The 24973-nt window shown below is 39.2% G+C and overlaps 1 protein-coding gene across 36 annotated transcripts in view; it reads right to left on the reverse strand.

Annotated features, from left to right (window-relative positions):
- RIMS1 (regulating synaptic membrane exocytosis 1) overlaps nt 1-24973 on the reverse strand; it is a 532587-nt gene that overhangs the window by 230906 nt on the left and 276708 nt on the right. For all 36 annotated transcript variants that reach the window (XM_089333025.1, XM_089333024.1, XM_089333027.1 and 33 more), the window contains 2 exons: nt 11539-11879; nt 6620-7488 (listed from right to left, as the gene is read on the reverse strand). In XM_089333025.1, coding sequence (XP_089189151.1) covers nt 6620-7488; nt 11539-11879 — 1210 coding nt within the window. The remainder of the gene's footprint in view (nt 1-6619; nt 7489-11538; nt 11880-24973) is intronic.

The raw sequence follows: 24973 nt of genomic DNA on the forward strand, positions 1-24973 counted from the left end.
ACAAACTTACTCTTTCTGACGCCTCCTGGAAATGATCTCTAGTTTTAATATTCCTTCACCCAATGTAATTCAAGGATTTCTTTCCACTGGGTTCCTAAGTTAGTTCCACTATGTCTTCTTATTTTCCCAATGTCTTCATCATTACTCTCAGTTTTCTTGAGTGATATGTAAAACAATCTTCTCAGGATATTGAGAAGTAGGCTTTCTGAGAACTTGGCAATGACTGATAATTTAGATGTGCATATAATTATACTTTCAAAATTTTCTCCTAAACTTCAAAAGCACTGATCAACTTTAGTCAAGAATTCATTGTTGATTAGAGGTATAAAGGCAGTTTAATTCTTACATTTTTGTTATACGCTTTATTTACTTTTAACCTCCAAGCTCCTGGACTTTTTTCTCTTTTTCCTTTGCATCTTTAAAGAAATTGGAGTTCCTCTTAAGTTTCACAATTCTGACAGCTGGACAACCCCAGGATTGCATGGGCTTTCTCATGGGCCCGTTTCATGCTTGTCTCTTTCTGGGCCATGAAGCATCTCTCAGAATATTCAGGCCCAGAGACAGATTCACAGAAGCTGGAAGTGGGAAGGGAACCTCAGACTGGTAGAGTCATTAAACATTTGTTGACTTTACTGTTCTTAACGTCCGAGGTCAAATTCTTACTACAGAGCTTTTTATCTTAAGGCATATGGTCTCTCTGTAAAGTCCTCATCTAGCTTTCTGGTTGGTTAATAGAAAATCTGATGAGGGCTAGTCATGGCTGCTGCTGTTTTGACATCTATTTAGGTATCTACCTACCTGAGTGTATTTATTTACTCACTGTACTTCTCAAACCTAGTACAATGCACTTGCAATGTAATAGGTTCATACACGTATTTATTAAATTAATACACAAATGTATGGTGGCCAAACTTTTTAATTGAAACCTTTTAAGCTTATAAAAAATTAGGATTGTAAAAAATATATAATTTGCATTGTTTCATCTTAAGAAAGAGAAGTTAAATCAATAACTTATGGTCAGAATTGTAATTACTATGTAAATAGTAATCTTTATATTCTGAGGCCAAAGAGGATATGCCTAATACTTTTAGTTTAATGACTTAAGAACGACATAAATAACAGCTTGAATAAGTTACAATTGAGGAATTTTTTTTTTTTTTTTTTTTTTGACAGAGTGGACAGTGAGAGAAAGAGAGACAGAGAGGAAGGTCTTCCTTTGCCATTGGTTCACCCTCCAATGGCCGCCGCGGCCAGTGCACCGCGCTGATCCAATGGCAGGAGCCAGGTGCTTCTCCTAGTCTCCCATGGGGTGCAGAGCCCAAGCACTTGGGCCATCCTCCACTGCACTCCCTGGCCACAGCAGAGAGCTGGCCTGGAAGAGGGGCAGCCGGGACAGAATCCGGCACCCCGACCGGGACTAGAACCCGGTGTGCCGGCGCTGCAGGCGGAGGATTAGCCTAGTGAGACGCAGCGCCGGCACAACTGAAGAATTTAGTACCCCATTTTTGCAAGGGCCCCCAATCCTTGTTTCTGGTTCCTAAATGATTAATTCGGCATGCACTCTAAAATAGTGAATTTTTATATTGTCTACAGCCTACACCTGATTCCCTATTATTATCTTTAGGAGAAAAAAAATCACATCTGTTACTAAAGGTCTCCAGTTTTATTTTCCAACTATTCAATTTTGATGACCCTACAGGTTTCATGTCTTCTTCAGGATACCACATGCTTGCAAAAAGGGCTGCTAATTCCAGCAACTTAGCCCTTGTTACACAAATCAGCATCCAAAGCAATCTAGGAAGTTAAAAGTTCAAAGGTGGGGCCTGCTTTGTGACACAACAGGTTAGGACTCTAGATGCAACACCAATAAATATCACATATGAATGCAGGTAGGAGCCCTGGCTGCTCTGCTTCTGATCCAGTTCCCTACTAACACACTGAGAAAGCTGTGGAAAATGTCCCAACTATTTGTGCCCCTGACAGCCATGGATAGAGTTACAGGCTCCTGCCTCTGGCTGACCCAGATATAGCCATTGAGGTCATGTGGGGAGTGAATCAGCAGACTGAAGACCTGTCTCTCCTCCCTCTCTGTAACTATGACTTTCAAAAAAATAGATCAATCTTTAAAAAGATAAATAAATAAAAGTTCAAAAGCATAATGAATTTCTGTTGTCTTTCTTCCAAAGTCAGCAAGAAGGAGAAAGTAAAGGAAGAAAAGAAGGAGTAGGCATTTAGTTTTGCCATTAAAATGCCTGAATCCATGTCAAAGTGCCTGGGTTTGCATCCCAGCTCTACTCCTGATTGTAGTTTCAGGCTAACGTGCATCCTGGAAGCCAGCAGTTGATGACTCAAGAACTCGGCTGAGTTTCCAGGTGCTAGCTTCGGCATGGACCAGACCTGTCTGTCTCTCCCTGTCCACACTCCAAATACAAAATATTACACAAATAGGGAAGGAAATCCTGCCACCCAATGCTAAGCTCTTTTCAACCTGTTGGTGTAGGGGCACACATATTAAGTTCCTTGTAAACCTAAGTGGCTTAGTCTTTTGGATCAAGGCAGCAGGGATTTCATGTTTCTTTTCACAACCAGCATCAATTATTTCTTTCTTCTACACTGGCATCATTTTGATCTCCTTTATTACTCTTAGCCCCTTGACTTCATTCCTTAGGGGCACAAATCATCATAAGAACTTCTCTCAATCAATTACACATTTCATCTATATACTATTTGATAAGCAAAATTTAGTTCATGCTCCTTTTTTCTTGTAGTTATTTATATTAATATTTATAAGCTGAGAGACCAAAGATGTCTAACTTTTCCCACTTTCCAAAAAAATTATGCATTTATTAAAGCAGATAGGGAAGGACAGAGTGAGAGAGTGAATATGAGAGTGAGATCTTCCGAGGCCAGTTCACGTTCCAAACGCCTGCACCAGCCAGGTCTGGACCAGGAGTGAGCAAGGAGCCAGGAACTCCATCCTGGTCTCCCATATGGGTAGCAGGGGCTCAAATATGTGGGACATCTTCTGATGCCTTCCCAGGCATATTAGCAGGGAGTAGGATTCAAAGCAGAGTAGCCAGGACTCAAATCAGTATTCAGTATGGGATGGTAGCATCACAAGCAGTGTCTCAACCCGCCTGCCAGAACACTGGCCCCAACTTTTCATACCTTGCAATAACAAAATGGACAGAATTTACTTTTAATACAGGTGGTAGTTGACCTCAATTTTGAGATAAGCCTATGCAGTGAACCTCCCTGTAGTCTCTGTGTGTATACGCATGTATGTATCTATGTATGTGAATGGAATTAAATTATATGTTACAAATTATATTGAATATAAAGGCTGCATTTTTTCAGAGATCATTCTTACAAGATTAACTTTTTGTTGTTGAATAGTTGAACACATAGTAAATGTATATCAATATATCAGGAAGAAATGTTTCTTTGGGGCATTCATTAAATTTTATTCACTGTATAATGAACCATTTTTGCTTATTTCTCTCAGCAAAATGTAAGTTGCATGAGGGTAAAGAGCATATTTATCTTTTGCCAACCCCAGGGCATTCACAGAAAGTGCTAAACAGATATTTTATAATATTATAACCAACTCAGCATAACATTAAAGTAAGAATAGCAATATCAATGCCAAGAATAGTACACATATATTAAGTAGGTAACATATACCAGGGTTTTTGCTAAATGTTTACTTTATATGTATATTTTATAAATTAATTAAGCAAATATTTAAGATTTAGTCAAAATGCAATTTCATTTCTTTCCTCCCTTTGCCTCTTTAAATTGTATTCCATGGAGATAATCCTGATCACGAAAATCACAACATGACATCTATCCTCTCCTAAGAAATCTCTTCTTAGATCATCCTTGCCCTTCTGATCCCAATGGGTCTGTAAAACTCTCTTTTACTTTTTCTTTGTATATTACAGATATCTTGAGTATCTCACACTCATTGCTGTATCAGATAACAGTAGGCACCACAACCAAAATCAAGACAGGAAGAATACTAATCTAGCATCCTATTACACATACACCATCTCATCCAAATCACCCAACAACTTTATTATCCAGACTTATCCCTATCATGCCAATCAGCTAACAAAGACTTACAGAGGTTACGTAACCTATGCAGTGCCACAGGATACTGGAGATGATTATGGCTAGCTCTCAAGAAAACTCTGAATAGGCCATGGAGAGATTTGGTAATAAAGATATTAATGGCTACTGCAAATGGTGGTATTTCTAATTAAGTCTGAAACAGGAAAAATGATGTATTCTTTATATTTAATATTTAGTTTTTAAATGCTATGTTAAAATTTATTGTAATATTAGGGGCCAGCATTGTGGCACAGCTGGTGAAGCTGCCACCTGTGACACCACCATCCCATATGGGTGCTGGTTCATGTTCCGGCTGCTCCACTTCCCATCCAGCTCCCCGCTAATGGTCTGAGAAAAGCAGCAGAAGATGGCCCGAGTGCTTGGGCCCCTGACGCCATATGGGAAATATGGAGGAGGCTCCAGGCTCCTGGCTTCAGCGTGGCCCAGCACTAGCTGTTGTGGCCATCTGGGGAGTGAGTGAGCAGACAGAAGATCGATCTCTCTTTCTCTCTTTTTTTTTTTCTCTCTCTCTCCCTCCCTCCTCCAAATTAATAAATAAATCTTTAATTAAATTGGTTATAATATTGGAGTATCACAACTACTCTGCACTTTTATTGAAGTATATTCAAGAAATTTATTTAAGAATAAGATTAATTGTAACACAAGAGAATGTGAGATGTTTGTACCAGATAAATGTACATGTGATGTCCCTGTGTTCCCAGATGAAGTTTTAACACCAACTTCAGAATTGGGTATATCTTGAGCAGTCACCAAATTCTCCAGAATAAGTTCCCAAAGAGAGAACACGGCATTCAGAAGCAATAAACTCCTCATATCCTATCAGTTCCATTCCTCCAGATATAAAAGGTTTTCTTTTATCATCTGTTGCTACTGTAAATTTAGGGATTCAATTCTGTTTGATTCCATGGCCACAATGATTTGTCTCACATTTTCAGCAAGAACTGGTGTCGAGCCCTTTCTTTAAGGATTGGGAAAATATAAATACACATTCCCATCAAGAATTATCTGTATACCGAATTAGTGCATCTACTTACATTTTTATGTAATACCTACTTTATTACTCCAGGGGAAAAATGTGTCCATAAACAGTACTGAACATTAAGACAGTCAAGGTAGTCTACTCATCATCTGAGTTTTAAAAGGCTCATAGACAATACGCAACTTACAAAGTCATGAGAAAGTGAGCTGATAGTGCCAAACTGATGGCACACGTGTGTGCGCACGCACATTTCTAAGACACCTATTTTAGGCTGTGTTGTGCTAATCGGTAACAGAATGAGCTTTCTTAATTGTTCCCATATACAGTAGGAGATTAGGAGATATACTTTTATACAGACTGTGCATTCATGCACTTTGCAGACAGGAAATAGAAAACAAAGCTTTAATAAAATTTAGAATACAATTTGGCAACTTAAAGCAAGCCAAAAAAAAAAAAAAAAAAGAAAAGAAAACTAAACATAGTGCCTCCAAATAGGAAGGTACTTCAAAAAGTTCATGGCAAATGGAATTAAAAAATAAGTCTATTTTGATACAAGAAATTTGGAAATAGATGCATAGTTTTTTTCATAACATACACTTTTCCATGTCTTCTTAAAAACCTCTTGTACAAATTCATTAGGAAGCACCCTGACACCATAACACCACCACAAAGATGGCAACCACCACCATCAAATTTGGGACTGTAGCCAGTGTAAACCCAAGTGAACTGCAGCAACATGAAGTGTCTCTTCTCAGCAAGCACATAATTTGAATATTAATTGAAGTATTTTCTAGAGCAGCCTCTCCATTGGAATTTTATATAATGATTGCTCTTGAGCATTAGAGATGCGGCTCCCATAAGCTGATGAACCAAGTTTTAAAATATTTAAATAATGAACTAAGTTTTAAAATTTATTTAATAATTTAAATGGTTACATATTGCCATAGTGTTGCATGGTGCAGATTTAGACAGAGGAAAAAAAAAATCAGTTCATCAAGCAATGTTCCAAAATCTTTCGGAATGTGAATTTCATAGCCCGTTACTACCCCAAACACAATAAACAGCACCTCGCATGATGTATTACCTGTTTAGTAATCTCATCACAAATTGTGAAGATTAATCTGAAATTTGAAAAGATGATACTTCTGTGTTTAGACTATCACTCCACTAAAGTTTTGGAAAATATACGTGTTTCCTTCTGGAAGAGACAGCTTTTGTTCTCTAGAAGTTATTTTTTCACAAGTACATCCATTCCAAAGTAGTAACTTAAAAACCTAAGATTGCAACGCTGAATTTCCCGGAATGCCAGCAACCAGAACCAATGAGAACTGCTCTAACTCAGGAGCTTGTAACAGGTTTATAAATCCCCCATCTAGGTAAATAAGCAAATACTGAAACCTTCCTCTGAGTCCATGGACCACCTGCGTCGCGGCACCGCAAGCCGCACCACCAACTCCGCGCGCGCACGCACCTCCCGCCCCGGCGCACGTGGGCGCCGCCCCTCACCTTTCTCGCTGACGCTCTCGCTCTCCAGCTCCACGTCCTCGCAGCTGGTGTACTCGGGGGTCGACACGCCCTCCTCCTCCGAGCTGCTCACGGACATCTGCCGCTTCTTGCCACCCCGCTTAGATCGGTGTGGCTTGGGCGGAGATGGCCGCACGGACTCCGACTGGTCGGAGCTCAAGGAGTCGTTCCTCAGCATGGTCTCCACCTTCTCGCGCTTGGCCTTGCGGATGAGGACGGCCGAGCTGGGGTCCAGGCGGCTCTGCTTCCTGAGGGGCTCCTGGGCTTTGAGCTCCGGGGCTTCTGCGGGGCCCGGCCCATGCCTAGGCGCCGGCGGGGTGTGGTTCGTAAGCGCCTTGGCGCCTGGCGCCCTGGTCTCCGCAGTCCTCTCGGCCGCGTAGGCCCGCGGCGAGTCCGGCGGCGAGGCCCTGGTGACCGCCGGCGCGCGCTTGCCGGCCTTGCTCTCGGGCGGCGCGGTGCCCGCCTCGGTGCGCGGCAGCGCCACGTCGCTGTGGCGCCGCTCGTGCCTCGCGCGGGACACCCGGGCGTGCATGCGCATCTGCTGCTCGTCGGGCGGCGGTTTCACCGGGTACCGCGCCAGGTTCGGGTCGCTGCGATACCTGGTCTGGTATTCCTCCTCTTTCCTTTGCTTCTCCTCCTCCGCCGCGGCCTTGGCCTCCTCTCTTTTATCTGGCATGTCGGGGTAGTCCTGTGACCGCCCTTTCTCCAGCCTTCGACTTTCCCGCCTCTCTTTCCGCTCCCGCTCCTCCGCGGCCACCTCCCCGGGCTGCGCAAGGGTCTTTGGCACACGTTTCCGTTCGCTCTTCAGGGCCCCTTTGCCATTTTGTTCAGAGAGCCCTGGAGCCTTCTTCCTGTGGTAGACAAAGGAACGTAAGGAGAGCGGCTGTAAAACTTCAGGGAAAGGCCAGAGACCTCAGAAACTCTTTTCTTTGTATATCCAATCTTACTTCAAATGATTATAATCCGATGTCTCATTAAACATTGAGATGATAAAGAACCGCATTAAACCTGCATATCTGATTAGCTGTTGAAAATGGCGCTTTTGCATGGCGATATACATTCGGGGCCTTCAAAACTTGTTTTCCTATTTTAAGTTCTCTAATCAGATCAGTAAAAGCCATCAAAAATTCCATAAATAAACACGTTTTATTCTAACCTCTGCTTATGACTTAAAGCGTTATAGATGAAAATATAAGTAATATACGAGCAGAAGATGACATAGTGATGGGAATTTGGCACTTGGGACACTTCCATCCAGTTTAGCTCTGACCCTGATTCCAGCTTCCTGCTAAGTACTGAAGTGCTTGAGTTCCCGACCCCGACATGGAAGAGCTGGATTGTGTTCCCAGCGCCTAACTCCAGCCTGACCCAGTCCCAGCCCATTACGTGTATTTGGGGAGTGAACCAGGTAATAAGAGAGAGTGTCTCTCAATTATTTAGTCAAAACTAAATAGACACTTGATATAAATGTGGCTAATACATGTTGACAATCTCTTGTAAGATTTTTTTAAATGAGTGTGATGCGAGTGTGTCCGTTTCCAAAATCAAATCTCACGGCACTTCTTCAGCAGTAGAATGAAAGTAATTTCAACTGCATTCTATGTATGTATCCAAACACTTTTAGGGAGTTTTTTAGGAAAAAAAGAAATGGCTAACCATAGCTTTCATTTTACCTTGCTCATGAAAAAATGACAGAAATCCTGAAATTGTTACTCCTTCCCTGCCACCCACCTTTTCTGTTCCTCTCCATGATTTCGGGATACCAACCAAAAGAAGTGTTTTGAGTTCAACTTTTTCCCTACAAGCTGGTGAAAGCACTAGCAGAGATAAAAGAGAAGGGGATGTGTTTGACAACCCTTGAACATCCGTAGATGTATCATTTAGTTGTCCCTTTTTATCCTTCTCTGGCACCTAGTTTTAGAAATTTCCAGCAGTCACACCATAAGTTACAAGAAGGAGGTGCCTTGGCTAAGCAGTCTCACCCTATAGATCGAATGTGCAATTAAAATGGAGACAACCCAGACTCATTTGGACATTCTAAGGACCTAAGAAAGTACACCATAGAGGTAAGATCATTGGAATGGAAGTCTAAGACATGAACAATAACAACAAAAATATAACATGGGAAAAGGTCTGTTAATATTGTGGGTTACCAAAGAAGGCACTGCTAAGATACAAAATGGGTTCAGTTTGAAGAGAAGCTTGTGATGCAAGAGAGAAATGGCATAGGAAGAAAAAAAAAAAAAACAAGGGGCTGAGTCTGAGGCATTTCGATTACTTTGATCATTTCATATGAAAGGGATTTGGATCTGAATGTGGAACTGCAAGAGTGGCCTTGCAACTGTGCTGTAAGGGGTCTAATATGAATACATACTTAATCATTATCAACTATCACTTGCATAAGAGTGCAATGGCTGTATTACAAACTTTCAGCAGATAATTCTGGCACAGTTGCACTCATTTGAAGTTTTTATTGAATCCATTTACTTTTCCTAAGATGCTGATAAATAACGCTTACCTTGCAGATTCATGGGAGGACTGAAAGGAGACATCACCTGCGAAGATGTTTTAGGAAAGAGTAGAGTACTCTGTGGATGGAGAGAGTTTTGTGGTCTCTAGTTCTTGCTCCACACTTTTGCTTACCTCTACCGTTAGGTGGTCCTAAATATAAACTGTGATCAAGCACTATTCAATAATTTCAAATTATCATTCCTTCCATCTGGCTTCTCTTTGAGGTAGCCTAGTCCCATCTCTCTTTTCTCCTGCTCCCACACTGCCACTTCCTCATTACTGTCTCAGGTAGTTATATCATCAGTAAAGGTATTCATCCCCATCAGTCTCCTTCAGATTTCATCTATGAAAGTCAAAGCAAAAAGTCTATATTCAGATCTCATCTTTGAATATTTGTAGCTGTTACCATATGTCAAAAAGAGAACTCTTTTTCCTTTAGAAACTTTACATTTCCAAATCCTCTGTCTTATTTAAAGATACCATCTTCTAACCAATGTCAAACTGCACCTCCAGTATTTCTGGCTCTTCCTCACCCACGACAGTTTGTCACAGATCCTATTAATTCTACCTTCACTGAGGTATCTCTGGTGTCCTTTCTATTTTCTCTCCAAATATTTTAGGTACACTCGTTCTCCTGCACTGTCCTCCTGTACTCTCTCTACTCCCTCTGTATATCATAGAAAGATTTCAAAGTCTTTTCTTTTATCATGGGGCTCCCAAAGTACTACTTATATACTATTTACTGGCCTTGAACAAATTAGCATCCTGGCTATTTGCCTAAGCGTCTGTGTTTTATAGGATATCGTGTGAGCTCTTCCATAGGGTCTGTGAGAGGAAGGATCATGTCCTAATGACCCTTATACCTTCTGGTTCCTGGCACAGTGTTTACCTGCAGTAAATATAGATGGTCCCCAACTTAATGATGGTTTGAGTTACTGCTTTTTTTTTTAAATTATGATGCTGCAAAAAGGATAAGTGTTCAGTATATTTGTAATCTGAATTTTGTGTTTTGAGCTTTTCCAGGCCTAGTGATGTGTGGTAGGAGAATCTCTTAGAATACTAGACAGTGGCAGCCAGCTGCAGCTCCCATTTTACTACATAATCAGAATACATAACCACAACTTTACAGTATACTGTTTTGCTAAGCTATGATGTTCAGTTGGTTAGGTGTATTAAATGCATTTTCAATTTACAGTATTTTCAGATTTCCACAGTGTACTGGGTCACAATGACATCTTAGGTTGAGGAGCGTCTCTATACATCAGCAGCTGGCTTGACTAACAGCTGTATTCAATGTATGCCTATCATGTGCCACATGCTCTATTTAGTACCTGCTACAACTCATTAAGGTGAGTTGTTACTGCCTGTTTTGGCAGAGCTAAGGTTAGAATCCAGATCTTCTGATTAGACAGTACTTAATCTTGTAGTATGGGCTTTATTTGTGAATGAAATCAAAAGCCTTACTTGTTCCACCCAGTGGGACAAATGAGAGTTTCACAGACCAAAGCAATCAATCCTAGTTCAGGTCCAAACAGCAGTCAGTTCCCCAAAATGATGAAAGCAAGAACTATATTCTCTTCAATGATTCAAGGAGAAATAGAATTAAAATACAAGTTTATTTTAGTGCCAAAGTCTTTGAAACCCATGCATAGATTTTTTTTCATGCTGTGCATTCTCCATGAAAATTTTGAAGACCCTCATATGTCCTGCTGTGTAGCATCATGTTGGGCCACAAATACATTTTTAAATTGATCAACTGAAGTAAATTATCTGTTCAAATCTTTTTAAAATCTTCATTGGCTTTCCATTATGCCTAGGATAAAACCAAGGTTAACCTGTCCCTTTACCAGTCATCCTCTCCTCCAATATCCCTCTACTTCTTGCACTGTAGCGAATGGCTATTCTTTAGTTCATCCCACTGGAGTTGTTCTGTCAGGCCACATGCCTGTGAAGATACCTGGAGCACTATCCAGTCCTTCCCCTGGTTAATAATTAGTCAATTTTCAGAGCTCAGCATACAATAAATGTCCTCAAAGAAGGCTTATCTGATGTAAGCGAAACTTTCCAACACTTTTAATGAAAGGACTAATTCTATAAATGGAAAGTGACCTAAGCTTCTCTGACTTCAAGATTGGAAGTCAGTAACTGTCAGGTGCCTTAGCTTATGTAAGCATCTGTGTGTGGCATGAAGGAAAAGCTTTTCGACAAAGTTTCCTAAGGAAGGATGCATCCTAGAGTGATAGACAAAGTACACCAGGCCTCTTGTTGCCTTTCATGTAGGGTCTGGGAAGTAATAATTCCAAATAATCTTCCTAATGGAAGTTGAAACTCTTGAAAGTGGGTTTTATCTAAAAGTACGATCTTTTGCTTACAGGGTGAATGAACTTTACCTCTCTCTGGGAGGTTCACTTCTAGACCTGGATGAAGCCTGCTTCTGCTCGGGCCCCGTGGCTTGCTGTGCGGGTTCGGTCCCTTTGCTCCTGTCTGGTGGTGCACCTGAAGGAACAGCATCCTGGGCAGAGGCAGCTGCGGTGCTCAAGGGAGTCTGAGACCGTGAGCGTTCTTGGAGTCGGGCTTTCTTTTCTCTTGGGACCTCAGAGCCAGCACCTGTAGCCGTATCACTCAGGGTTCCATCCTGACTTGGCTGCTGAGGGCCACTTCCAAAGAACCACGCACCAGATTTGGTTAAGATTTCTTGTTGCTTTCGACATAAATTGCATACCCACATAACCTATTTGAAGAAGAGAGAAAATATAAATTCTCTATGCTACTTGGAAATAATTTCTTTGTAATATCTTTTAAGGAAAAACAGCAGTCCTTATTTTCTTATTTATCCTTGTACATTTCTTGTAAAAATTAGTTTTGCACACATCAAGCACAATATATGAATGCTTGGACTAGGACCTACGCAAACCAGCATGTTTCTGGGCAACCAGAGTGCTTTTTTCCCTCAACACTTCTAACTTGATGGTTCTGAGTTTCCTTGTACCATGTATCTGTCATATTTTGTATGATTCACTCTGAAGCTTCATTTATAATTTCTGTCAGTGAATGTGTTCCAAGTGGCTAGTTGCTAAGAAAAATGTTATAATTTATGTGCAATATTTATGTACATAAACTTCAATATCTCAAAAGACTTGGACAATATCTTCTCAAAAATCTTTCAGTATTAAAAGTTATTTATATGAAATAAACAAAAGGTAGAGTAGAGAAAAAGTCAAGCGGTACATTTCCTCTAGTTTCTTAGCAATAAACTAAACTTAAGCTTTTTTTACAAAAATAATTACAAAATACCAGTTTCCCATCAAGGTGACTAATGCCAAAAACCTGAGGCCGAGTTTATTCATATGTGACCACCTCAATGTAATGTTTTCTTAGGAAAACTATTTTACGACCACTCTTTAGAAACATATCCACTGATAAATTATGATGCATAATCATTTGAAATAAACCTATCTGCTGTCATCTTGATGACAATCAAAATGATATAATAATGAAGGCAGTTGCAGGGCAATGAGAGGTGCCAGCAGCCCCAAGAGCCGCCTTCTCAAACAGCCTCGGCACCTCTGCTTTTTTTGTGCTATGATTTCACCTTACTCTTCCTGCCTCTCTTGCTTTCCTTTAAAATTCTTTAAAAAATTTTTTTTGATCTTTGGACTCCATAAATAGTACCCCAAGGAAAAACTCCAGGCCCTTACAAATACTGACTCAGTCAACCATTACTCAAAAATGTTGCCTAAGGATGAAGAAATCCTACATACAATACGTGAGAAACAAAGTAAGATAGTAAAAGTGCTGTTGGCCAAAAGAAGAAATATACTATGAACGCATTCAGTTACATAGGGAGAAACATCTGCATTAAGTTTTACAGTTGCTATCACATAATTTCCATTTACTAAGATGTTAAACTAAGTGATTCGTTGCATAAGCATATATCAAAATACAAAGGTTTTGGAATGCAGCTTCTATTTAAATACTTGGAACATAGGACTATATTTTGCATAAGGTGCCATCATCTCTTTTATTTTGAGGTCCTTTGAAGTCCTGATGGTTTGACCATGGACATAGTAAGGATAACATTACAAGGAGTAGAAGTCTGAGGCCCAGAATTCCATGAGCAGTGAGACTGAATCTTGAATGTCCAGATTAGATGGGGGCAGGGAATGTATTTTCTTTTGGTTTGCCTCTGTCGCTGACAGGACAACAATAAGATCTGAAATCATATAGTTCAAGAAGATTGTTATGACATTTTTGCTGTTTTGTGCCAACTGCATAAATATTCAATTTACATTTCTTAACAAATAATTATGAAAAGTAGGTCCTTTTCTATTAAAATAATAAATATTTAGGATAAATATGAATTTCCTTTAAAACTGTACAGAAAATACAATCTAAAATTTTATTGCAAAGTTTTCAAAGTGGAGTGAAACTAAAGAAGGGCAGAAAAGAATATTATCTTTATTTGCTCCAAATATTATTTAGAACATTGTTACCACAATCTTGTTTTGACTGGTTTATATTTTTAAATATTATGGAATGTGTCAATGAAAAGTATTTGCCATATTTGGGCAAGTTCCAAATTTTAAATATATGCAAAATTGCTGCTGGGTCAATAAAAGCAAACAAAATATTATTAACTAAAGAAAATTTTATAATTCATTTCATCTCATTTCAAATGTACTCTAATGATGATAATTAATGAATAAATAAAAATTGCATAGGTATTATAAATAATGGTCTTAAAATACTGTATATTCAATGTTAGTCTGAGATATCTCCTTTATTTTTTCTTGTTTTTAATATTTATGAAAATACTGTTCAATAGCAAATTTTAGTATGTATTTCTTGTGTAAAACAGCCTTTTAATTAATATCTTAAAATTAATTACACGTGTGGTTAACCTTTCCTCTAGCTTTAAAATTATAAAAACGTTAAAATATTTACTTTTATTAAAATACTACCTCCTTATTTTAATTATAATTATTCATATTGAAAATTTGACAATAAAAGTAAATGCTTTATATATGTTAAATAAATTGATTATAATAGGGCATTTTCATGGTTTTCAATACAATTCCTACCACACAGTTCATATGGCAGGCATTTACAAAAATGAGCCAGATACCATAAAGCAACATAGTAATCTACATGTAAGGTTCTCTTTTGAACTAGTTTTAGGCATTATATTTGCCTCAGGCTATAGATAATCCAAAAGTGAGGGGAGGAGACTTTCACACATTTTTCTAAACAAGAGTGTAAGACATAACTATGTCTGTAAAAATAATGCTTTTAACACACACAGACATACCTTTTAGATATTGTTCCATGCTGGATTGTACCCTGATTAAATACTCTAGGAACTATTCCAAAGTAATCTAAAGTAGGTCTGTACAATAACTTAACAGTTCACAGATGTTAAGTATCAAATGCAAACTCAAAAGACAAATCATTGTGATGAAACTTGGCTTCTGAAACTGCACACCATGTATCAGAAAAAATAAGAATAACTAAAAACTTTACTCTGACCTTAACAGCACTTTTTAAATTTAAGGCAAACAAATTTCATGTATTTCAAATACACAGATAACAGCATTTTAAAATAATTCTTTTTCACTTACTGAATACTTCAGAAATACAAGAGACAATTATGAGATCCACAGAATTTTTTTTTTTTTTTTTTGACAGGCAGAGTGGACAGTGAGAGAGACAGAGAGAGAGAGAGACAGAAAGGTCTTCCTTTTCCATTGGTTCATCCCCCCCAGTGGCCGCTGCGGCCAGCGCACCACGCTGATCTGAAGCCGGGAGTCAGGTGCTTCTTCTGGTCTCCCATGCAGGTGCAGGGCCCAAGCACTTGGGCCATCCTCCACTGCACTCCCTGGCCACAGAAGAGAGCTGGCCTGGAAGAGGAGCAACGGGACAGAATCCGGCGCCCCGACCGGGATTAGAACCAGGGGTGCGAGCGCCGCAGGTGGAGGATTAGCCTACTGAGCCACGGCGCTGGCCATCCACAAGAATTTTTTTAACCAGAGAAATAAAAATTGCAATGCTCCCTACTGTATATACAGAGAGACTAACATGGATAAAGTCATAGCTTTAGCAGAAAAAAAAAAAATGAAAGAAGTACTCTACACTTGCCTTCACGTGAAATGTTTGGAGACTCAGATACACAGCAGAAAAGAAATATGCCATAGATTTACTATTGATTACACTACTAAGGTTATTTCTTCATGGTGAAATCCAGAATTCTCATATTAACACAAATGTCTTGCTTACAAAAATATATCTGAGATGCCTGCATTACTGCATTAAGAATAAACACATATGCAAAAAGTCTCCCCCAAAATACAAAATGATATTGTGAAGTTTCTTTTTATGAATACATTTTAAGATTGACTTTCATTTCATTAGTACTTTTTAATAATATTACACTACCATTTTAAAAGCACATGAAAAGCAGAAGACTGGACTTAACCTTACAGTTGCTGCATTTTCTGAAATTTTACTCATTTTCCCTACTTCCTCTATTCAGTGCAATATTCACTGTAGCATAAACTGGGGAGAAATTATTGCAGTAACATTTTAGTGATATTCATAAATGAAATAAGACAGTAGAAAGTAGTAGATGACTGAGTGGATGAGAAATAGCACATTCCTTTCAGTTCTTGTTATAGTGTGTTTTGATTTTTGTTGTCCTTGTTTCTATCTCCTAAGTTTATTATTTCTCTTTGGAAGTTTATAAAATACATTGTGTGGGTTTCTGCAATATAGAATGACATAGAATTTTTCTCTTTAATGAGTAGTTCACTCCCATTGTTCTGCTATTACATTTTGGTTTCATTGTCTAGGCAAATTTAAAAAACTGAATTTCCACTGGGGATTTGTGGTTATTTACCAGTTTAATATTACAGCATATTTTCTTGTGATCCTTAAGTATTATGCACCTTTTTCTTAAAAAAAATTATATTTAAAGTATATAAATTTTATGTATTTCCTATGTACAGATTCAGGAACATAATGATTACAACATTTCAGTATCTACAAATATTCCATAGAAATGGTATTTAATTTGCCTAACCATTAAACTTCTTACATTCTTTCACATTAACAGAATTCTACAGAAAAAAATAATCAAACCATTTTCATGTTTAAGGTCATTTCTTAGAGAATATGTTGGCAAAAAGATCAAATAATTGGGTAGGACGTTAGTGCTGTGGCATTGTGGTTAAAGCCCTAGTCTGAGGCACTGGTATCCCATTTGGACGCTGGTTCAAGCCCCAGCTGCTCCTCTTCCAATCCAGCTCTCTGCTATGGCCTGGGAAAGCAGTAGAAGATTACCTAAGTTTGGGCCCCTGCATCCACATAGGAGACCCAGGAGAAGCTCCTGGCTCCTGGCTTCAGATCGGCCTAGCTCTGCCCGTTGCAGCCATTTGGAATGGAAGACCTTTTTCTCTGTCTCTCCCTCTCACTGTTTGGAACTCTACCTCTCAAATAAATAAGTAAAATTAAAAATATATTGGGTAAAATTAGAACACATTTAAATATTTTTTCACTATAATCATTGTAATAAGAGTTGGGGCTTTTAGTGTATATTTTGCAAAATTGCTTCCCAAAAAGTTTGTGCTAAATTATAAACCAAACCTGATAATTAGGCTCTGCATTTTAAAGTCTTATGACATGATGATGTTCCCAACCCGTTTTCTCATAAATGTCTCTATTTTTTTTTTAAAGTATTTTATTTAGTTGAAAGAGATAGAGTGAGATATAGAGAGGGAAGAACAGAGAGAGACAGAGAGACAGAGACAGAGTGAGATATTTCCATTCACTGGTTCACTCCTCAAATGCCTGCAACAGCCAAGGCCAGGCCAAGCCAGGCCAGGCTGAAGCTGGATTCTGGAAACTAAATCCAGGCCTCCCACAAGGATGTCAGAAACACAACCTCTTGAACCACCAGCTGCTTCTCACCAGAGTGCGCAGTAACAGGAAGCTGGTATAGACAGAGGAGCCTGGACTGGAACACCACAAGTCCTTATAGGATACCAGGTGCCCCATGCAAGGGCTTACCCACTGCATCAATGCCCATACTGTGGGGAGCAACTCGGACTAGATTAAGTTACTGGAATTAAGACTTATTCTATGCATCTGCTCTCCCACAATATGGCGCTGGGAGAGGAGTAAACAACTTCTACACAGCTGCCTCTCACCAACTTGACAAGCTGCAGGAGCTGATCCTGCTCCTGATTGAAGGAGAGCAGCGTGCTCGGCGTGTGGGTAGCAGAGTTGGGATTGGTGGAAGAGGACTATAAAGAAGGAGAGAGACAACATGCACAGGGAACATCCAGATAACATCTGAGCAGCCCCCGAGAGAGCTGGCCGGTGGTGTGCCACTCCCCCGCCGAAGTGGGGAAAGTGGCAGGGGGAGCTGCCCCTCCACGGAGGTGGAAGGATCGGCAGCCAACCCGGGAAGGACCAGCAGCAAACCCAGGAAGGGCCGAGCAGACAAAAGAACAGCGCAGGGTTCTGTGTTGTTCCTCCGAGAATGGGGGAGTGACACATACCTCATAAATGTTTCAAATTTAAAATAACATAGTGTGATCCCATGTAAAGAACAGCAAATAAAGCTATAGAGCCATAAGTCACACAAAAGAGGAAGGGAGATGCCAACACATTTCTAGAAGTTGTATATGGGAGAAGGTGGTAAATTAAATTAAATGGAGGAAACTGTGGCTTAAACCACAGGTTGAACCAGAGTTAATCTTCTTACCAGAACTCAGAGAAGTTCTATTTAGAAATGACAGATACTCCAGCTGGACAGAAGTGAGAAGTGAACTAACATCAACAGACTATTTGAAAGTCTTCATTAAACAGTGTTTATTTTCTACATACAGAGTGACCACTCTTCACAACATCTGAAACAGAGCTACTGTGGACCTACAAAAGCACTCCTTGTTCTGTCAGAAGACTGTCTCCATCCTGATGGCTTGCACCTCTGCACACGCACAAAAACACTCTTAAGAAACAGAAAGAAGGACTTACAATGCTGAGTCATTTGCCTGTTCTCCCCCAACTTTGTGTAGTCATGAAAGTCAAAGTACTACTACTAAGCACTTATGTTTGAGGTTAATAAACTCTTCAAACATCTTATAAGGGCATTTTAAATAGCTCATGGAAAAGGGAATTAAAATATAAATTTATTCTGGTTAAAAAAACTTTTGAAGTCCATTTATAGTCATTTCATAATACATACTTTCCACGAACTTTTTGAAGCCTCTTAAATGCCTACTGCAATGACAGCTAAGGATAAGGTTCATTGAGGTACTTCTCTTTCCTTCAACCCTCAATCCCATTTCAACTTTGTATATGGGTTATTATTTACCACAGAGCCAACTAGTGGGTTTAGATTATGCCTCAGATTCTGTGGATCCAACATGATGACCAATGTTTCACTAATGGAAAATGTTCCTAGTCTCAAATACAAATGGTTCCTCTCTTAGTGAAATTTCTTTATCCTATTCATAGTTTTGTCTTTTTCTTCTTGTATATTTGATTTTTTACTTCTAGCCCCCTCCTTCTAGAGCTCCCATTCTTCTGCTCCAAATCTCTCTCTAGGCTTCTCAGTAATCAGTTCTTTCTGGGACTTTTCTTAACTGTTTACTCTTCTACAAACAGATCATTTACTTCTTGGAATTCCTTTTTTCCTCTTTCTTGGTAGACTTTCTTTTGCTAAAGAGAATATATAAGTGGTAAGTTTTACAAGTCCTTCCAGATTCTCAAAATATCTTATACTACCTGTATATTTGATTGATGGCTGTCTATGTAGATACAGAATTGCAGGATCCACATAATTTTATATATAGGCAACGCATTGACAAAGAATTGCTCTTGTAAAAAAAGTAATGTACAAGTACAAGAATAGGAAAGAAACCATAAAATAATTTTTAAGTATGGAGGAGAATAAATATTTCAAAATTAATAGAAGACAATTCCCAGAGTACAGATCTCACTGAACTTTATTACAATGAATGGAAACTGAAACCTTGAAGATACGAAATTGGTATATAATTTCAATATACCAAAGTAAAGATCATAAGGCAGGCTCCGCGGCTCACTAGGCTAATCCTCTGCCTTGCGGCACTGGCACACTAGGTTCTAGTCCCGGTCGGGGTGCCGGATTCTGTCCCAGTTGCCCCTCTTCCAGGCCAGCTCTCTGCTGTGGCCAGGGAGTGCAGTGGAGGATGGCCCAAGTCCTTGGGCCGTGCACCCCATGGGAGACCAGGAGAAGCACCTGGCTCCTGCCATCGGATCAGCGCGGTGCGCTGGCCGCAGTGCGCCGGCCGCAGTGGCCATTGGAGGGTGAACCAACGGCAAAGGAAGACCTTTCTCTCTGTCTCTCTCTCTCTCTCTATCTACTCTGCCTGTCAAAAATAAATAAATAAATAGAAAAATAAAGATCATAAAAGCTTCTAGAGAGAAAAAATCATGCTGCTGTACATGTCTAATATTCCCATTATCCTGATTCTGGGGAGATCACGGCATGTAAGCAGCAACAATGAATACTGAATGAGGTGGCCTGTGTGGGACTGAATTCCAGTTCTCCTAACTTCTTGTTTCACTACCTAGGATAGATTATATCATTTCTCTGTGCTTTAGTATCCTCATTTATAAAATAGGGAAATAATGATTTCATAGATTATACATGAAGATTAAGTAAGATACTATATGTAACTTGTTTGATGCACAGTAATTAATAAAATGCTAATTACTCTGATTTGGTAATGACATGTTGAACAATGTACCAAATCTTCTCACTGTGCTTCATAAATATGTATAATTATTATGTCAACAAAATATTTCATGACAAAATATTTGTCTTAACAATATATGAAAGTTATTGACAGTATATATTTAAATGAAAAGTAAATATTCTTTTCCTATAATATAAAGAGCTATGTTTAGGTGCCTGCGCTGTGGCATAGCAGGTAAAGCCAACATCTGCAGCGCCAGCATCCCATTGGGCGCTGGTTCGAGTCCCGGCTGCTCTGTTTTCGATCCAGTTTTCTGCTATGGCCTGGGAAAGCATTAAAAGATGGCCCAAGTCCTTGGGGCCTTGCACCCACATGGGAGACCCAGAGGAAGATCCTGGCTCTTAGCTTCAGATCAGCTCAGCTCCATCCGTTGTGGCTATTTGGGGAGTGCCCCAGCAGATGGAATACCTCTCTCTCTCTCTCTCTCTCTCTCTCTATGACTCTGCCTCTCTGTAACGCTGCCTTTCAAATAAACAAATAAATCTTTTTTTTTTAAAGAGCTATGTTATACATACTTCTGATTTCAATTAATTATTTGAGACCATGTTATGTGCTGGGCATTGTTTTAAGCACTGGGGAAGCAGCAGAGAACAAAACAGACAAAAATTCTGTCCTGCAGTATGTATTCCAGTGAAAGAAGACAAAGAAAACTAAAACATAATAGTAAACATAGATAACATGCTAGATGTTGACACATACCAGAAACAAATGCAGAGGAAAAAAGGTAGAGGACGATCCACTCGGTAGGTGGTTCAATTTAAAATTGATTGGTCAAGGCAAACTTCACCAAGAAAGTGCTGAGTAAGACTATGCTAGGCAGATAATCTGAGGGAAAACCTTTTGGGCAACAACAACAACAACAACAACAAATGGAAAAGGAAAAGAACCTTGATGGGGCTTATTCCTGGCAGTTTTGAGGAACAGCTGGAACTAAGTGAAGGGTTGAATAGTATAAGATGGGGCCGGCGCCACGGCTCACTAGGCTAATCCTCCGCCTAGCGGTGCCGGCACACCGGGTTCTAGTCCCGGTCGGGGTGCCGGATTCTGTCCCGGTTGCCCCTCTTCCAGGCCAGCTCTCTGCTGTGGCCAGGGAGTGCAGTGGAGGATGGCCCAGGTGCTTGGGCCCTGCACCCCATGGGAGACCAGGATAAGTACCTGGCTCCTGCCATCGGATCAGCGCGGTGCGCCGGCCGCAGCGTGCCGGCCGCGGCAGCCATTGGAGGGTGAACCAATGGCAAAGGAAGACCTTTCTCTCTGTCTCTCTCTCTCACTGTCCACTCTGCCTGTCAAAAAAATAAAAATAAAAAATAAATAAAAAAAAGAATAGTATAAGATGGGTTTGCGAAGGAGCAGCTGAGTTGGTCTTTGGGAGCTACTGCAAACATACTGACTTTTATGAGGAGAAAAATGTGGACCCATTGAGGGTTTCAGAGCTGCTATGTGTTAGGTTTAAGTAGGATCCCTCTGGTGGTTGTTGTGAGAATAAAATGCATTTGTGAGTTACATTCCAATACTGCTAGTTTTACTCTTTTAGCTACTTTTTGCCAGATAAAGTTCTATATTCTTTTGGTTAATTTTTTATGTCATTTTTAGAGCTGTATTTCTTCTTATAGTAGAACAGGACTGAATCATATTTTTTAATCCAATCTAGAATCATTGGGTGAACATCATAGAGTGTACTTACACAAACTAAAATGGCTACAATGTAACTAAACAATAGAATCTTACAAGTTCACCATTATTTAAGTGGTCTGTCATTGACCAAAATGTTCTTAAGCAGATGACTGTATAACTATAAAAGAAAATTAAATAATCAAGGCTTTTACAAGTAAACATTATTCTCCTTGCAAACTATCTCACTTCTATTCACTTCCTTTTCTATTTAAGTTCAAGCTAGTTGTTTAAGGAATCTAAATTTATTTCATGCCCATGCTCTTATACTTCATTTATTTCTTCCTCCTTAAAATCTGACTCCCATTCTCACAATTATATTTTTCTTTCATATACATTATTGATCTATTCTATAGTGCTAATGGAACTTAAAATTAAAAAGTAAATATAACATAGAGAAAATTAATTAAACCAGAAATTAGCTCTTTGAGAGGATTAATAAAATTAATGGACATTTCACTAACCAAGAAATATAATTACCAAAAGAGATGATATCACTAAAGATTCTAGACTCATTCAAAGAAAAAATAGGGCAATGTGACTAAACAAAACCAAACCAACTTTATGAGACAGAGACTAAAGAGATAAGTAAAGTTAAACAAGTTGTAAGGATGGGGGCCTGATTGACAATTTCGGAGAATATCAGCATACTTATTAAAACAAATCACAGGGAGTTGTCCCCCTCTTATTTTACCAATAAATCTCATTACATGGCTAAAATAGATAAATTCCTCAGAAATTAAAATTACCAAAACAAACACAATCCCAAATAGTCATAACTATTAAATTAAATTAAACTTTAATATATAACTATTAAAGAAGGTGAATTCATAATTAAAATCTAATTTACAATGAACATGTCAGAACCAGAAATGTTCACTGGAAAATTCCTAAAAATATATTTAAAGAGTAAATGATAAGGGTTGGATTAGACTGTTATTATTATTATTTGTAGGGCAGAGTTACAGAGAGAAGAGGGAGGGAGGGAGGGAGAGAGAATCTTCCATTGACTGAATCACTCCCCAAATGGCCACAATGGCCACAGCTGGGCCAGGCTGAAGCCAGGAGCCAGGGGTTTTCTCTAGCCCTCCCATGTGGTTGCATGGGCCTGAGCACTTGGGCCATCTTCCATGCTTTCCCAGGTGCATTAGCAGGGAGGTGGGATGGGAGTGGAGCAGCTGGGTCTGGAACTGGTGCCCATATGGGATGCCAGCTTCCCAGGTGGAGAGTTAAGCTGTTATGCCACAGTGCTGCCCCTGAAAAGTTTTAACACGTGTAACTGGAACCAAGGTTTAACTTGTTCAATTGGCACCTATAAGGGGAGAATAAGGAATCTGAAACAGAATACAGAATATGAAGCAAAAGCAGTACATGAGGCCATAGGCTTTCCAAAATTGCTGTAAACCGAGTGTCTGTGTCACCGTCAAATTTGTATATTATAATGGTTCTCTCCAACACGATAGCATTTGGAGCTGGAGCCTTGTGTGGCAACTAAGTTTAGATGGGTTCATGAGACTGAAGCCCTCATGGTCAGATGCATGGCCTTATGAGAAAAGACCAGACTGTTCTCTCCTGCAGCCATCCTGCCCACCAGATACCAAGTCAGACACCACATCTGCTCTCACGTTGATGCCTAATTCTATCAGTAAGGTGAGGAATAAATGTTGTTTAAGTCAGTCCATGATATCCTACTACAGCAGTGTGAAATAAATCACAAGTGAAAGATATTATTGATATAAATCAAATTACAGATTTAAGGACTGCTGCAAACCATGAACAGAACATAGTAAAAAAAAAGACAAGGGCTACGTACATCATAATAAAACTACAGAAAATCAAAGAAAAAGCTTTCAAAAAAAAAAAAAGAGAAAAAGACACATTGTTTCCAAAGGTCTAATGTAATATTGATAACTGACCTCATAATAGAAGTTAGACAAGAACACAATGCAGTTATATGTTTGTGATGAAGCAAAATAAATGCTTAATGAAGTCTTAAAGACTGCAAATATTGGTTTTTTTAAAAATAGATTTTTTTATTCAAACCAGAAGTGAATGTGTTATAAGCAGACTCATAGGAAGGTAACACTAATAAAAACTTTTAGTGCAAGAAAAATGAGGACAAATGCAAACAAAGATACTGGAAAAATAGAGAGTAACAGTTGGTAAAACTAAATATGCTTAAGAGAAATAGGGCAACTTCAGAAAGACAAATACCATGTGATCTCATTCATATGCAGAATCTAGAAGAGTTGATCTTACAGAAGTGGAGAGTATAAGGGTGGTTACCAGAGGCTGGGGAGGGAAAGGGGGAAGGAAGAGACAGGAAAAGGTTGATTCATGGGCACTAAGAACTGCTGCTCCTGTATGGCACAGTAGGGTGACAAGGGCTATGATAAGGTGCTGTGTATTTCTCTAAAAGAAGTAAGAATAATTTTTGATGTTTTTCAACAGAAAGAAATATTAAATGTTTGAGGAGACAGATCCATTACTCTAATTGGAAAACACACAATGAATACATGTATCAAAGCATCATATAGTATCTCATAAATATGTACAGCTTTATGTCAGTTACATTTTTTAAATTAAAAAAAATGAATATTGTTTAGTAGAGGGTTAAGCCTATGATTATAAAAAAATTGAAATAAGTCATTGTGAAATTTAAAAGTAAGAAAAGAAGGAGGGCGCAGGGTGGAGTTGTGGGAGGGATGGAGGGAGGGTAGAGTGGAGGGTACACTATGCTCTTAAAACTGTATATATAAGAAATTTGTTTCTTTTATATAAATAAAATATTTAAAAATGAATATTGCTAGTAGGTAAGAATAATTAAATATTTATCCCAGAGAATAAATCATAAGAATAACAAAAAGTTTCTACAGGAAAAAGCATATTAAAATAGTATGTTTTAATATATATATAAAATAATATAAGTAGGGGCCGGTGCTGTGAAGCGCCGGCATCCCATATGGGCACTGGTATCCCTTATGGGCGCCGGTTTGAGACCCGGCTGCTCCACTTCTGATCCAGCTCTCTGCTATGGCTTGGGAAAGTAGTAGAAGATGGCCCAAGTCTTTGGGCCCCTGCACCCTTGTGGGAGACCCGGAAGAAGCTCCTGGCTCCTGGCTTCAGATCGGCACAGCTCTGGCCATTGTGGCCAGTTGGGGAGTGGACCATCGGATGGAAGACCTCTGTCTGTCTCTCTCTCTGTGTTTCTCTCTCTGCCTCTCCTCTGTGTAACTCTGACTTTCAAATAAATAAATCTTTAAAAAATAGTATAAATTTCTTATATTTTTGAAGAAGTGGTAAATATATTAACCCATACTAAGTATGAGTAATAATTTATGGATAAAAATAA

Source organism: Oryctolagus cuniculus, chromosome 5, assembly GCF_051225735.1.
Source record: "Oryctolagus cuniculus isolate XC-2025 breed Fujian yellow rabbit chromosome 5, ASM5122573v1, whole genome shotgun sequence".
Classification (NCBI taxonomy): Eukaryota; Metazoa; Chordata; class Mammalia; order Lagomorpha; family Leporidae; genus Oryctolagus; species Oryctolagus cuniculus.